The sequence below is a fragment of the Styela clava genome, chromosome 1 (genome assembly GCF_964204865.1).
Source record: "Styela clava chromosome 1, kaStyClav1.hap1.2, whole genome shotgun sequence".
Lineage (NCBI taxonomy): Eukaryota > Metazoa > Chordata > Ascidiacea > Stolidobranchia > Styelidae > Styela > Styela clava.
Genome location: NC_135250.1, coordinates 26,940,122 through 26,954,201, shown reverse-complemented (window position 1 = coordinate 26,954,201; position 14,080 = coordinate 26,940,122). Strand labels below are relative to the sequence as shown.

Below are 14,080 nucleotides of genomic sequence, written 5' to 3'. Positions count from 1 at the left end.
CCCTGAACTCGTAATAGAACTGAAATATAGTAAATTGGAATAAAATTATGGCCTAACCCTAACCTGGTACACATACTACGTTCTGGTGTCCGCCATCTTGATATGCATACTACGCAAAGCTGTACCTGTTTCACTTTTGATTTTAGGTAATTTCTAATTTTTATAGTTGGATGCTGAAACCAAAATTATAAACATGTGACTTTTTCAAAACCAAAATGTGGCTTTTTTGAATTTCTGTCATAATGGAAAAGCGGCAATCTTTTGGTATAAGTTTCAAAGCTGTACCTGTTTTACGTTTGATTGCAGGTGACGCCCTATGTCCATTTTTATTTTGGAACCGAATTATAACAAAAATACAAATTTCTCAAAACCTAAATTTTGACACAAGCTTATTTGGTTCTACAGTGGCAATATAAAAATAATCTTAATTTAGAAAACAATTATCAATCTAATCACCTTCACTATCAGCCCATTGTATACTCAGATTACTCATTGGTCCAGCATTTACTCCTTCATGCCTTGCTCGGCAAGCATCATTCTGAACAAAATTCATCAATTAGATACCAGTATTCTAAACCAGGGGTGTGCAACCTGCGGTCCAAATGCGTACACCAAGAAATAATTGTGCGGCCCACGGAGAAGGGACTATTTTGAATGATGCATAGCCCACGAATCAAGTTTTAAATTTAGTTTCTGGTACATGCGAGTAATTCCATTCCCTTTACCCAGCGTCCATTTTATTATCTATGCTCATGACGTTACAATGATTTTTCATGCCTGCAACTACTAGAAAGGCTATGATAAATAAAAGTGCAGCCCGCGGCCCTGTGATATTCATTTCCTATGAAGCTGGCCCTTTTCTCTCAAAAGCCCAGAAGCTCTGAGAATAACATTCACACCTTGCCTAGATCCTTATTTATGGCTTGCTTGGAACCTTGTTTTTGGCAAAGATGTGAAACACCTTAGACAGAGATATTACTCACATGATTTCTAAATGTTACATATCCATGAAATCCAGGATTCCTCCTGTTTGGTTTGAACAAGCAATGTTCGAGAGGTCCAAACCTAAAAAAATGATGACACAGTATGGTTGGCGTGGAACACAGGTGGAGGTTTAAAAACCAAAAATAACAAAACAAAAAAAATCATTGTTACACACGAACAAATTTTTCAAACTTGATTAATGAATTTATCTTCTGACTAGGAGTGGTACTGGGAGGTAATATGTAGTGTCAGAAGCTTTTGGTAGCTTTGCCTGTAGCTTTGCTTAGAAAAAATGACCTTTGATTTCTGAGTGAGTTCTCGTGACCTTGTCTTGAGAAAAAATAATAAATGAAATCTTGTGTACAAATAAGGATCAAAGGTTTTCAGTGTAATCTTGCATTTATCCTCATATTTTATGGTTCTAAAATGAATTTCTGGTTAACTATTCCAATACCCAATATAAATTGGTACCCAAATGAGTGACCATAGTCACCTTTATAATCAGGCTTTCTCATTAACTTTCATCTCCGCCATGACAAATATAAAAATCTTATTTATTTATCAAAGATAAATAATGTGTGCAAAAAAGTTCAAGTTCATAAACTGAGAAGCGTCCTACCTTTCGAAATGTGAACTGAAAGCTAGATGATTGCACAAATGCTGTGGTATCTGAGTGACATATAAAATTCTCCTCCATTGATCTGCATCGCCTCTGTCAAATCTTGGATTCTGTCTATGCGGTTGATCGGTTCTTTCGTTTCCATATTTATTGTCCCTGCCTCCAAATCCTGGATTCTGTCGATATGGTTGATCGGTTCTATCGTTTCCATAATTATTGTCCCTGCCTCCAAATCCGGGATTCTGTCGATATGGTTGATCGGTTCTCTCGTTTCCATAATTATTGTCCCTTGCTCCATATCTTGGATCACCTCTTTGGAATCCTGGATTCTGTCGATACGGTTGATTAGTTCTTGCGTATACATAACCATCGTCTCTTGCTCCATATCTTGCATTACCTCCTTCAAAGCCTGGATTCTGTCGATATGGTTGGTTAGGTCTTTCATTTCTAAAACCCTCATTTCTTGGACCGTATCTTTGATTCCTTTGTTGATGTCTGGGTCCTGTGATCATTATAATATAAATTTGTGTTTGGAATAAATTTATTACACTGATGCTAGAACACAATTCACTCTTGATTGAATTCTTAAATCTTTTAAATGCACAATTTTGATCCCTGAAATTCTTTCATTCCTGTTATAAATTTGCGAGTGCGATGGACTAGCAGTTGAGCCATTAGACCCAACAGACGTTCCTCCTATATTCAAATCTCATGGCTCGGGTTCCAAATAGCGACTGTCAGAATGGAGACTTCATAATAGCGACGTAATCAAGTGAGCGACTGTCATAATGGCGACCGCATTAAAACAGCCCCCCCCCCCAATAGACCTTCCATCCCCCACACTCTAACCCTAACTTTGTTTTGTCATTTCTGCACCGAAAGTTAAGTTGCTATCATAACAGTCGCTGTTTTAATGCAGTCGCCATTATGACAGTCGCTGTTTGGACAGTCGCTCACTTGATCACGTCGCTATTATGAAGTCGCCATTATGACAGTCGCTATCCAGCCTGGATACCAAATGTCATGCCGCCAATGGACCAAGGATATAATAAATTATCAATGCCGAACCAGAAAGGCCCTGGCTCCTTCCAATACCAGCCGTTTCTTTTATGTCTTTATTTATCCGTGGCACCTTGTATAAGGCGGGCCTTGTTCGAAAAAACAAAAAAAATAAGCCCCGTATAAAAAATACAATAATGATTGACACTTTAACAGTTTATATATATTTCCCGCTTGGCAATATTGGTATTCCAGAATTTCACCCAATTTTACCGCATTCGTGAATTATCACGATCTTTGACGAGCCCCAGGGTACATATATTTTTTCATTTATATTCAAGTTATAAGGGAAGATCTAGCACTCCTATGGAGCACTTTTGAGTCCTGTGTTTCCATTCCCATATGAAATATAGAACTTTTCATACTGTATTACTGTATGTTGTCGTTTTAATATTATTTATTTACTTTATCTTCTTACAGATTTTCAATCCCAAAATTTGGTATAATCATGCTAATGCTGTGTGTTTTTTAACTTCTGAAATATAAATATATTTTTGATCTGCCTACCTGTGTCATATCTTGGATATTGTTCTGTAAGTTGCTGTATTACTGTAAGCTTGTAACTATCATTTCCAAAGGTATATTCATTTAGACCAGCATTAAGAAATTTTTGCAAACCTAAATAAATATCAAAAATGTTAGAAACAAATAAATTGTTACATATGGTGCAAATAATAAATAGATAAGATGCCTTAATCATATGAATAACTATGGCCTCCCTTCCAGTTACCAGTCCATGCCGTGTATAAGAATAGATAACCAGCTATTTGTTTTAGAAGCATAGTTTTGATGGTAGAGGAGGCGATAAACTGTGCCCGCGAGAAGTCAAGCAATCTTTTTGATCATAATTATTTCCCTCGAGATTTTAACCTGCATACCCACTAACCAACGTCAAAATAATTCATAGACTAAGATGAGCAGTCGAAAATAAGGCAAGATAAAATGGAAGATTTGATTGTTTTCACCAGTACTGAAAGTTCTAAGCATGCTTGCAATGGTAATGCTGATTATCCTGCATGGCATCACAGTTTTGAGTTTTATTAAACATTTTTAGAAATTAAAATTACATTTTTTCTATCAAAAATCAATATGCAGAAATGTGAATAAAAGCCTCATTATTCTGGTGTCACAGATTAGTAAATATGTCAAACATATTTCTTGTCCACCACTACGGTAATGGTGTAATAATTTTGGAAGAGAATGTCAATATAGAAAATGATGTTCCAATGTATTAGTGGCTGCTAAACCAGAGCCTTTCATGAAGTGAAAATATGACGAACGAATCCTAAAAACATCAAAACTCAAAAAAAAAGGTTAGAGAACTTCTGAACGAATTTTTTAAAATTAAAAAAAACACCCAAAAACTACAATTACCATGCGCATTTTTAAAATTGAACACTACAACATCGTCTCTTTTCTCCACATCTTCTATTATATCGAGTCCTATATTGTTTTCAACAAACAGTTTTAATTTCACTTTATTAACAGAAAGGGGAAAACCAGTAACATGTACTGTGTTGTTTTCCATAACTCTAAATAAATCTGTAAGACGGGTAACAGGATATGAGTTTATAAAATGGATTTTGTAAGTATTCCATGTATTGTATCTCCAGCTAATACGCCAATTTTTCATATCCTATTCTATGGGATTAACTCATAGGATGGCTCGGTTTATTTGTCTTTTCCTGGAATACCGAAAAAAGGGACAGTAATGTGCCTTCCCCATCAATTTTCATTGATAGGAAGGCATTTTTATGCTTCAAATCGGGAATATGTCTGCTGTAATTATTGATGCTGAAAATTTAGTAGGCATTGCTGAACCAAAGAGAGAAGGTGCTTGCAGGGACTTGTTCAAAGAAAAAGCCGTATAAAGGCATGGCGGTGTGGCTCATCGTGCTAAGCGTTAGGAATACGCTCGCCACCGCACCTCTAATTAGTCTGCGTGGGGTTCGCAGGTTCGAATACCATGCGGGATGGTTATGTGCGAGAGGGTTGCTGGAATCCTCGCCGCTGTAGGGTGGTTCACGTAACCGCTGGTCGGTTACGGCTTCCTCCACCACCAAGTCCATGCTTCCGAAAAAATAAAATAACTAGCTGATCCCATACCCGACTTGGAATGGTAACCGAACGAGAGGCCGTGGTTCGCCATATGGATAAGCCGTTTTATCGACTTTCCTCTCCCCCGGGATAAATATGTAATTCCTATCCTATCCTATAAATATGTTGCATAAATAAATAAGTATATCGTATACAGTATAGGTGCCCTTGTCAAAATTTGCTAATAGTTTTTTTGTTATATTTGGCGAGATGATTATTTAAAATATAAGAAGGGTGCTTAAATAATAAATTATTAGATATGAAGAAAATAAGAGAAAAAAAAAACAGAAATTTCGATCATTTAAATACTTTAAGCCAGGGGTGTGCAACCATTAATACATGAGGGCCACATTCAAATAACTTGGAGAAACAGCGGGCTGCATCTTTTTTACCATATGCTCTTAAGTACTTGTACGTACAAAAATCCTGAAAATTGATCTTATGACATGTGTTGTTCGCTTCACTCAAGCTAGCTGTTAGGGCATTAGAACGTCATAAAATTTGGACTCAGGTATAGGCTTTGCAACGCAAAGGGATTGGGATTACTCAGACATATTAGATTAAACTAAGTTAGAATTTTGTTCCGCGGGCCGCACACAATTCAAAATTGGCACGTATCATCGATCCGCAAAATTTTTCCTTGTGGGCTGCATTTGGCCCGCAGGTCACACGTAGCACACCCCTGCTTTAATCGACTATTGAAAATAGTTGAAGTTGCAAGCAGGCTACTTTTATAATTTTCATATTTATTCAGAGTGTTATTGGGGCTTAAAATTTCACCCAATGGTCGGGAACACTTTTTTTATAAAATATGTGAACAATTTATTTTATTATATTTTCCGCCTCATATTGCTTGTCTGCCAATCTTTCCAGCAAACTTGGTGCTGTACTGAAACTTCACCTTATCGATAACTTAGATTTGTGTCCATATATTTGACCATTGCTCTCTTTCCAATTAGATGATGTTTTGACATTTTGTCCACTTGGAATTCTATCAGCTTTATTTATAAAGGTCATATAAAGGTAGCGTATCTAGGCGCTATTTTAGTAGCTATGCCACTGTGCGTACTATACAGTATTTATCCTATCCTATTCATATCCAATGGGAAATCTGTCCAGTCCTAGCTGCCATGTACTTTGGACAACACAGCCCACAGATATGAATCGTTCTATATACACATGAAGTAAATTTAATATTTACCTTTAAACTGATATATTGATATTAACCTAAGCTAAGTAAACACCGAATACAATACAAATCGGCCCGAAACGAACAGCCTGAAGAACATCTGAAAAGTGGAAAGATTTTGCAAAAAGTAACGAACCCAACTTTGCATTGCGGGGGAATTACCTTTTCTCGTCGACAGGGATTTTTATTGGACAACAGGTTGGTCGTTGTAGTGCAGCATCGGTGATTAGGGTATAGAGCAGCGTTTTCCAACCTTTTTCGGTCGCGGACTATTTTCTCATCGGCGAAAACCTTTGCGTACTCAAGGTGCATTTATTGCAACCGTACTCTGTGTGAAGAGGCAATAAAACCAAACACAACAGAATTTTATCGAATTTCGAAATCGGAAATTCGAAGCGATTACGCGTCCGTTAAATAAGCCGGCTTTTTAAGTGTATAATGGCCTTTTCTGACGCACAATATTCAATCCATGACAACGACGAGGGTTTAAAATGTCTTTCTATTTTTATTTAATTGTGTTCATGGTAAATCGCGTTGCGTGCACTTACGACAAGATGGAAGCATTACTTCTTTAAAATGCCACGGCAATCTGCTAACATAATAATGTGAGAATATATTGCCCGATTATATTTGGTTTTGATACGTATTTTTAGCGATCTTGCGAATTCGTTATCGCCGTTAGAAAAATCCTACTGTTTGCTATAAATTTCAACTTGATTTAGAACATATTAAAAATATATTTAAAATATATTAGTAAATCAAAAAGACATATCCATCGCCTTGCTTTATTATTTTTAATTTAATTGTGATCATTTTAACAGCGGTTGTGTTGACGAAATAAAAGCAATACTATGACAATCCGTGGACACAAAACCGCGTGGTAAAGTGCCCGATTATATTTTGTTTTGATTCGTATTTTTGTAAATTCGACAAATATGGGCTGTTCGTACAACGCTTACGGCGCTACATTACTGTACGTACCAATGTGGAGGCAGTAAAGCAAAGAATTCTTAAGGGAAAATGCCCTGGTACTTATACTAAAGTAGCACCCGAAATGTTGCGATTTGCAATGTCTGAAAAAGCGTTTTTAATCGGTCGCGGACAATCATAAAATAAAACTTGTGATGTTCTCCGTTTTTTTTTCAAGTATTTTGTATTGCCGCTTTTCAATTTAGAAAATTTGGGTTGCCACCATTGACACCAACCAGAAAAAAATATATTCCTCGTTGTTCGAAAACCACTTAGATATCTATCGATGCGTGTGCAGACTCGTGTTTTCATTGGAAATCCGCAAGTGAGTTGTGAAATACAATCGTTTGATTAAGCGACGCGCACGTGACCTGTCGCCTCACCTGTTACCAAATTTTCGAATAGTAAATTGCTATTCTAATAACTGAATATTCTAATATATGCCTAGCCCTACTTAGTAACCAGTAAATATTGACTCGATTAATGCTATGTGAATGAACTTGCTTTTCGTGTTTTATGTAAATTCTAACGTAAATCGTAACTTGGCTGATAGTTAGGTTTCGCAAGAACGTTTGCGACCCGCAGTGAATTGCTGGCTCGTTGCGGACTCATTCAAACGGACTCGGGTTGGGAAACACTGGTATAGAGAAATATATCACCAAGAACACCAGTTTTTAAATTTTTTCCTTGTACTGGGTCAGGGGTGGGCAACCTTTTTCGGATTGCGTGCCAAAATCGTCAAAATTTAATGACAAAATTCCTCCGCGTGCCGACCAAAATTGAGAACATACTACTGCCATTCCTGAAAATATATATAGGAATAATGTTGTTATTTTAGTGAGATTTGACTGTTGTTTTTCAAATCAATTATATTAATCGGAGTAGAACTAGTTAATGTAGACTTTCTTAGAATTATAAACAGCCATAACTTGTTTTTTTCACTAGGCATAAATTAAATAACTCCAACCCATATCACAATGACGAATCAGTTTTAATATAAATCATCTCAGTTCCACACTTGTTAGGACATTTTCGTGCATACTAATTTACTATATAACAAGGGTGGCCAACACGTCGAGCGGTCGATCGCCACGTCTCAAATAGTCGATCGCGCCTGATGTTTAAGTCAATGTAATAACATAGCCTGACAGAGCATATTAGAACGTAATAAATAAAAGTTTCACCATTGCCAAGATTTAGAAATGAACATGCTGAATATCATATGTTTTGACCGAGAAAAGATCCTATACCAAAAGAATACCTTCTGCGGCATGCGAAAGTTATTGTCTCACTCGCGCCCCAAGAGTAATGTGGTAGATTGTATATGCAACGGAAGCAGTGGCATTAGGCCTTAAATCTGAATAACCAAATTAACAAATAAAATGGAACTTATTTTTTGTGACGATTCCATTAAAAATGCGCCCACTAAACCGAGATTATTTGCAACGGTGGAATTTTTTGGCCACGCCTGCGATATAAGATACTCATTATTCATTGTTTGTAATGAACTATTCACCGAATACTATAAAATGTATTCTGAGGTGAAAATAAAACAAACTGACAATTAATAGTGTTCACGATGAATCCCAAAAGGATGATATGAACTGTGTAAAGAAAAAAACTGTGCTGTATTGAAGATCGCGTGTTATTGAAGATTGCGGTATATACAGAAGCGTAAATTGACGACAAATAGTTACAAATGGATAATACTAATTACCACGTTTTTTATTTTACATTCGTGTACAGATTTGTTTTTCTGGGATAATGTTCTTATATTCTTGAGGTAAATCTTTCTCTATGCCGTTCAAAAAATTAGACTTCCAATTATTATGAAATCATTGAAAATTAAACTTAATGTTTATTTGAGTTGTAGGCCTACTTAATCATTACGGCCAATTGATTGTGCAACGAGAATACGTGCTAAATTTTAAATGATTTTCGCGGAATACATAATAATTGAAATTGACGGATGTTACAAACCTCAATTGAATATATTTCGGAGCACAAATATACAGGCTTGCCCATGGGACCTATATTTTGTCTCATTCCCATCCCATAGCAATTAAGTATGTCCCATCCCATCCCATGGGATTCCATTGGAAAAAAATTTAATAAAAACTGCTAAATTTAGGTTTAGCGTCTACTAAATAGGACTACATGTACAAATAGACATTCAAAACTACAAAAATTACGGACTTTGGCAACCTTATATTCATAACTATCATCCCCTTCACGAAGAATATTGTTATTGCTGAATATATTTTGCTCTTTATAATCAACAAGAGAGTTATGCTCAAATATATGGACACGAAATCTGCAACGCAATGTTTCACCATCATTTCCTCAAAAATCGTACGGTTTTCGTGTTCTACGTGTCCCGTGGGAAATACAAATGTGTGCTGTCCTATCCCATCCTATGGGACGTTTCCCATGGACAAGCCTGGATTTCGGAGCACTAATATACTTCTTTTAACAATGAGCTGAACCGCTCTTGCTCAATTGCTTCGTCGTGCTACTCTAAAAAGCTCCGGTACCTATGTTATTCGAAGGGGTACAATTTTTTTTTTCATTTCTGGTGAATCAGATGCCTTTTTCAACAAATAAAAATAGCCACACTATGTCAAGTTCAATTTGAACCTCTTCCAAATATATATTTGGGTTGCCGTTTGACACAAGTTCGAAATACCTATACTTGTAGATTGCCTTTCTTGTGGTTCGAGTTATATTGCTGATCTAGAACTGTAACTTTTCAAGGTAATCAATTAAGTTGATGTGAATACTGCGGATTTATTATTGGACACGTCAGTGTACATAACGATCGTTTCAATATTATGTTGTTGTTTTTCTTCTTCGTCATGATAAAATCTCTTTTCTCTTTGAATACTGGTCCAATTGCTTTGAAATTTTCAGTGGTTAAAGATTGATTATTTGGCCAGAAGGCTATTACTTATTTCAATAGTTTCTGTGGACTTCAAGAGATTCGTTTTTTATGTGTCAGAATAAAAAAAATAGCGACACTTTGTGACGTGTCCACATATTTGGGCATAGCTCTCTTGTTTGCATTATCTTCTCACGTCTTCATTTCTAAAAAGGTTTTGTACAAGCCATTCACTGATATAAAAAGTGCTACTATCTTTGAAAGGGCCTGAATCTTTCCGGTTCGGCATTGTATAATAGTTATATCCAGTGGCGTATAGGGCGTGGCGACCATTGCTCGTACCAAGAGAGCCGTTTGGATTGGGGCGCAAAATCGGCTAAAATTTGTAATCGTAAAATGTATCAATAAGATAATTTCAAAATGGAAATAACTGGAACTCCTATTTTTACATTAATAATAACGCGCAAGTATTTAATGTTAAAAATTGCCAGACAACGGTTACGTGGCGTATTTCTTAATTTTATAATGGGTTCCATTTTATGTAGATACGGCCCTGGTCATTTCCAAAGTCAGTGAGCATGAATTTAGCCTGCGATGCCAACATTGTGCAACCCATCGCTGTAAAATTAGAACTAAAATGAGTTGTGTTAGTATATAAAGAACGCATGTGAATGAAGAAAACGATTATGCATTTTTTCTAGCATGCGTCGTCTTTTCTAGTCAGCGGCGGTGTGGCACATCGTGATATAGCGTTACTAATACGTTTGCCGTGGGGCCTCTGATTATCCTGCGTGGATTCGCAGGTTCAATTCATGTGGTATAACTGTGTTCGGGAGGATTGCTGGACCAGCCGTGGGGTGTTTAACGTAACAACCGGTCAATTACAGCTTCCTTCTTTACAACTTCATGTAATCACAAACCTGACATGGACTGGTAACCGGACGAGATATACCGGACGCCTTTTGGATAAAATCGGATTTCTTTAAAAATCCTATCGTAATATAGACTTTGTATTCGAATGAAAACTTCCAGTGCCTCTGGGCATTGGCGGAACCATAGAGCAATGCGGAACCCCGGTTAAAAGCACTTCTACACTCTCAATGCACATATTAAATACAAATAACAAATACACAGTTAATGTTAAACGTGTCTGTCCCGTATGGAAAAACACAAATACGGGCACGACTACAAATAAAAAAATATAGTGAATATAAATTCATGTATACTCGCTGTCCTGGAAGAGAGATTCCAAGAAATAAATGCCGCTCCCGTAGTATGTGCAACAAGATGGCGGACACCTGAACGTAGTATGTGTACCAGGTTAGGGTTAGGCCATAATTTTATTCCAGTTTTCTTTATTTTAGTTCTATTACGAGTTCGGGAACTAGCCAAGTGCCTCTCGTAGTATTTGTACCTGAAATTATGGCCTAACCCTAACCTGATACACATACCACGTTTCGGTGTCCGCCATCTTGCACATATTACGGGAGTACCAATTAAATAATTTAATAAAAGAAGTCGATCGCCTGGGGTTTCGGGCGGCGTGAGGGCCTCGCAGTTAGAAGTTAAACGTTTTTTTTTTTATACAAAGCCCCCAACGCCAATGAAAATGTGAGAGTTGGGAAAGTGGTATCACCCCGCCACGTTTTAAAATAACAAATTAGTGAATATCCAGTTAGGGTAAAGAATGATCTGAATTTTCAGCGCAATCTGCCTTCCTAACTGGGTAGGTGATAATTAGTATTTTTTGAGTGGTTGCTGGAGTGTTTTTTGGCGGGTGTTTGGTACAAAACATCCAGTCTAACTATGCTGGCATCACATATTACACATCTCTAGTTCGAATATCATGTCACCCATCCCACCCAAGGTGTAATACATTGGGTAGGCAATGCTGAACCGGAGGGATCCTGGTCTAAGCAGCAGCTATCTACAAATCTTTAGATTTTAGCACAGGGGCGGGCACGGTTTTTGAATCAAGAGCCAAATTTTGCCCACCTAGACTGGCGGACCATGAGTAGTAAGTATGACGTAGAGAGTTACATTTCATGAACAATGTTTACAGTGTTACGAAAGCAACAGTGGAAAACAATAAACCTGGTGCCAAAACTAAATTTAACCGCAATCTGAACAAATTCCGTGAGCTATTTTTAACTGAAACATGAAAATTTGGTTTCAGTTTGGTTGTGGCAGCATCAAGCGGGCCAGATTGAATTACCCGCCGGGCCGGATTTGGCCCGCAGGTCGTACTTTGCCCATGTCTGTTTTAGCGGCTTCTCGTTCTGAGCGAAAAGTGCAACTGTGCAAGTACTCATCTTCTAAATTCCAAAATGTAGGCCTATTCTTTGTTTGTCGTTTTCTTCAACAACTCTTACAGTGTGATTTCGAAATTGAGAGATCTCATATCTTTACTCAGATATTTAGCTTGAAAGGCAGCGTATTGATACGCCACCGACTTATGGCATCATGCGTCATCTATTAGTTTTGTACAATAGAATGGCTACGTAAAATAGCATTATGTCATGCCAACAAGATCAATGCATATCATTACGTTGTGTACGTCAATGTTGGTGTTATAATGAGGTAATTTAGTTCAGAAGCAAGCGCTTGTTCACAACAAAATGGATTTGATTAGGAGATAAAAGGAATTTTGAGCTCAGATACAAATCAAAGTTAGTGAATTGTATCCAAATTCACTTCAACTTTCCGTGGCTATTAGTAAAAGTTAGTTATAAAATTAATCTATCCAATACGGTTGACTAGTACAAGGAAATCGTATTAATAAAACTCGCTCTCTGCACGATATTTTTATCTCTACCCTTATCACCGATGCTGTACTACACCGGCCAGCCTGTTGTCGAGTAGAAAATCCCCGTCGACGAGAAAAGGTAATTCCCCCGAAATGAAACAGCGGGTTCGATCGTTTTGCCAAAATATATCCGCGTTTAGGCGTCTAGATGTTGTTCAGGCGGTATACGGTAATGTGTTTGTTTCGGGCAGATTTGTATTCCGTTGGTTACTTAGTTTAGGTCTATATTTCGATAAAGGCTATAGGTTTAAAGATATGTAGTGAGCTCACTTCACGGGTATAAAGAACCATTCATATATGTTCCTTTATTGTCCAAAGAATAAGGCAGCTAGGACTGTAGGACAGAACAGATTTTCCATTGGATATAAACTTATATTAATAGCAGGTACAATTTCTAGGTCTCATGTAGTTTCGTACCTAACATACTTCTAGTGGGCGTAGCATGACAATTTTTTCACGTATCAATCCTAACCCCCACCTGACGACACCATTCAAAAATTACAGCAATACGACGTCACAGTGACGTAATACAGACCGGGTCTCGTGTAGTTTCGTACCTAACGTACTTCTAGTGCAGTAGTGGGCGTAGCATAACAATTTTTTGATATGTCAATCCTAACCCCCATCTGACTACGCCATCCAAAAATTACTTCACTACGACATCACAATCACGTCATAGAGCTTGCCAAATATATGTACGATCACCCGAAATGGCATTGGCGCCGACGATAAAGAACTGACTGACGTTATCGATTTCTCTGCTATTGGAATCGTTGCGATGAGAAAACGAGAGAAATAACTGTTCGATTTCGGGTGCTCGTTTGCGCGTCTTGGATGGCAGTTTGTATAGTTTGAAGGGCTCTATTACGTCACTGTGACGTCGCAATGATGTGATTTTAGGATGGTGTAGTCAGGTGACGTTTAGGATTGATACGTGAAAAAATTGTCATGCTACGCCCACTAGAAGTATGTTAGGTACGAAACTACACGAGACCCGTCAAACTATACGAACTGCCATCCAAGACGCAAACGAGCACCCAAAATCAAACAGGTATTTCTATCGTTTTCTCGTCGCAACGATTCCAATAGGAGAGAGATCGATAACGTCTGACAGTTCTTTATCGTCGGCGCCAATGCCATTTCGGGCGATTGTACGTATATATTTGGCAAGCTCTAGGATGTGATTGTGATGTCGTAGTGACGTAATTTTTGGATGGCGTGGTCAGATGGGATTTAGGATTGACATATCAAAAAATGATTATGCTACAACCACTAAAAGTACGTTAGGTAAAAAACTACACTAGACCCCAATTTCTAATACCGTACAATTTTTTCAAAAAATGATCAGTTGTTTGCTAATTTATCTCTCGCGGCGTTCAATTCAAAAGGATATCACTAATTTAATTGGTAAGCACCAAAAATTATATAGGGAAATAATTGAAGTATTAGTAGTGCTGATTATGAAAATTTGACAATAAT

At 37.4% G+C, this 14,080-nt stretch overlaps 1 protein-coding gene across 1 annotated transcript; it reads right to left on the bottom strand.

Moving 5' to 3' along the window:
- Positions 1-485: 485 nt before the first annotated feature.
- Positions 486-3,281, bottom strand: LOC144422971 (uncharacterized). Its single transcript, XM_078113089.1, has 4 exons — positions 3,170-3,281; positions 1,604-2,105; positions 984-1,065; positions 486-538 (listed from the first exon to the last, which is right to left on the bottom strand). Exons 1-2 carry the CDS (start codon positions 3,176-3,178, stop codon positions 1,626-1,628), a joined length of 489 nt encoding a protein of 162 aa, XP_077969215.1. The 5' UTR covers positions 3,179-3,281; the 3' UTR covers positions 486-538; positions 984-1,065; positions 1,604-1,625.
- Positions 3,282-14,080: the final 10,799 nt, after the last annotated feature.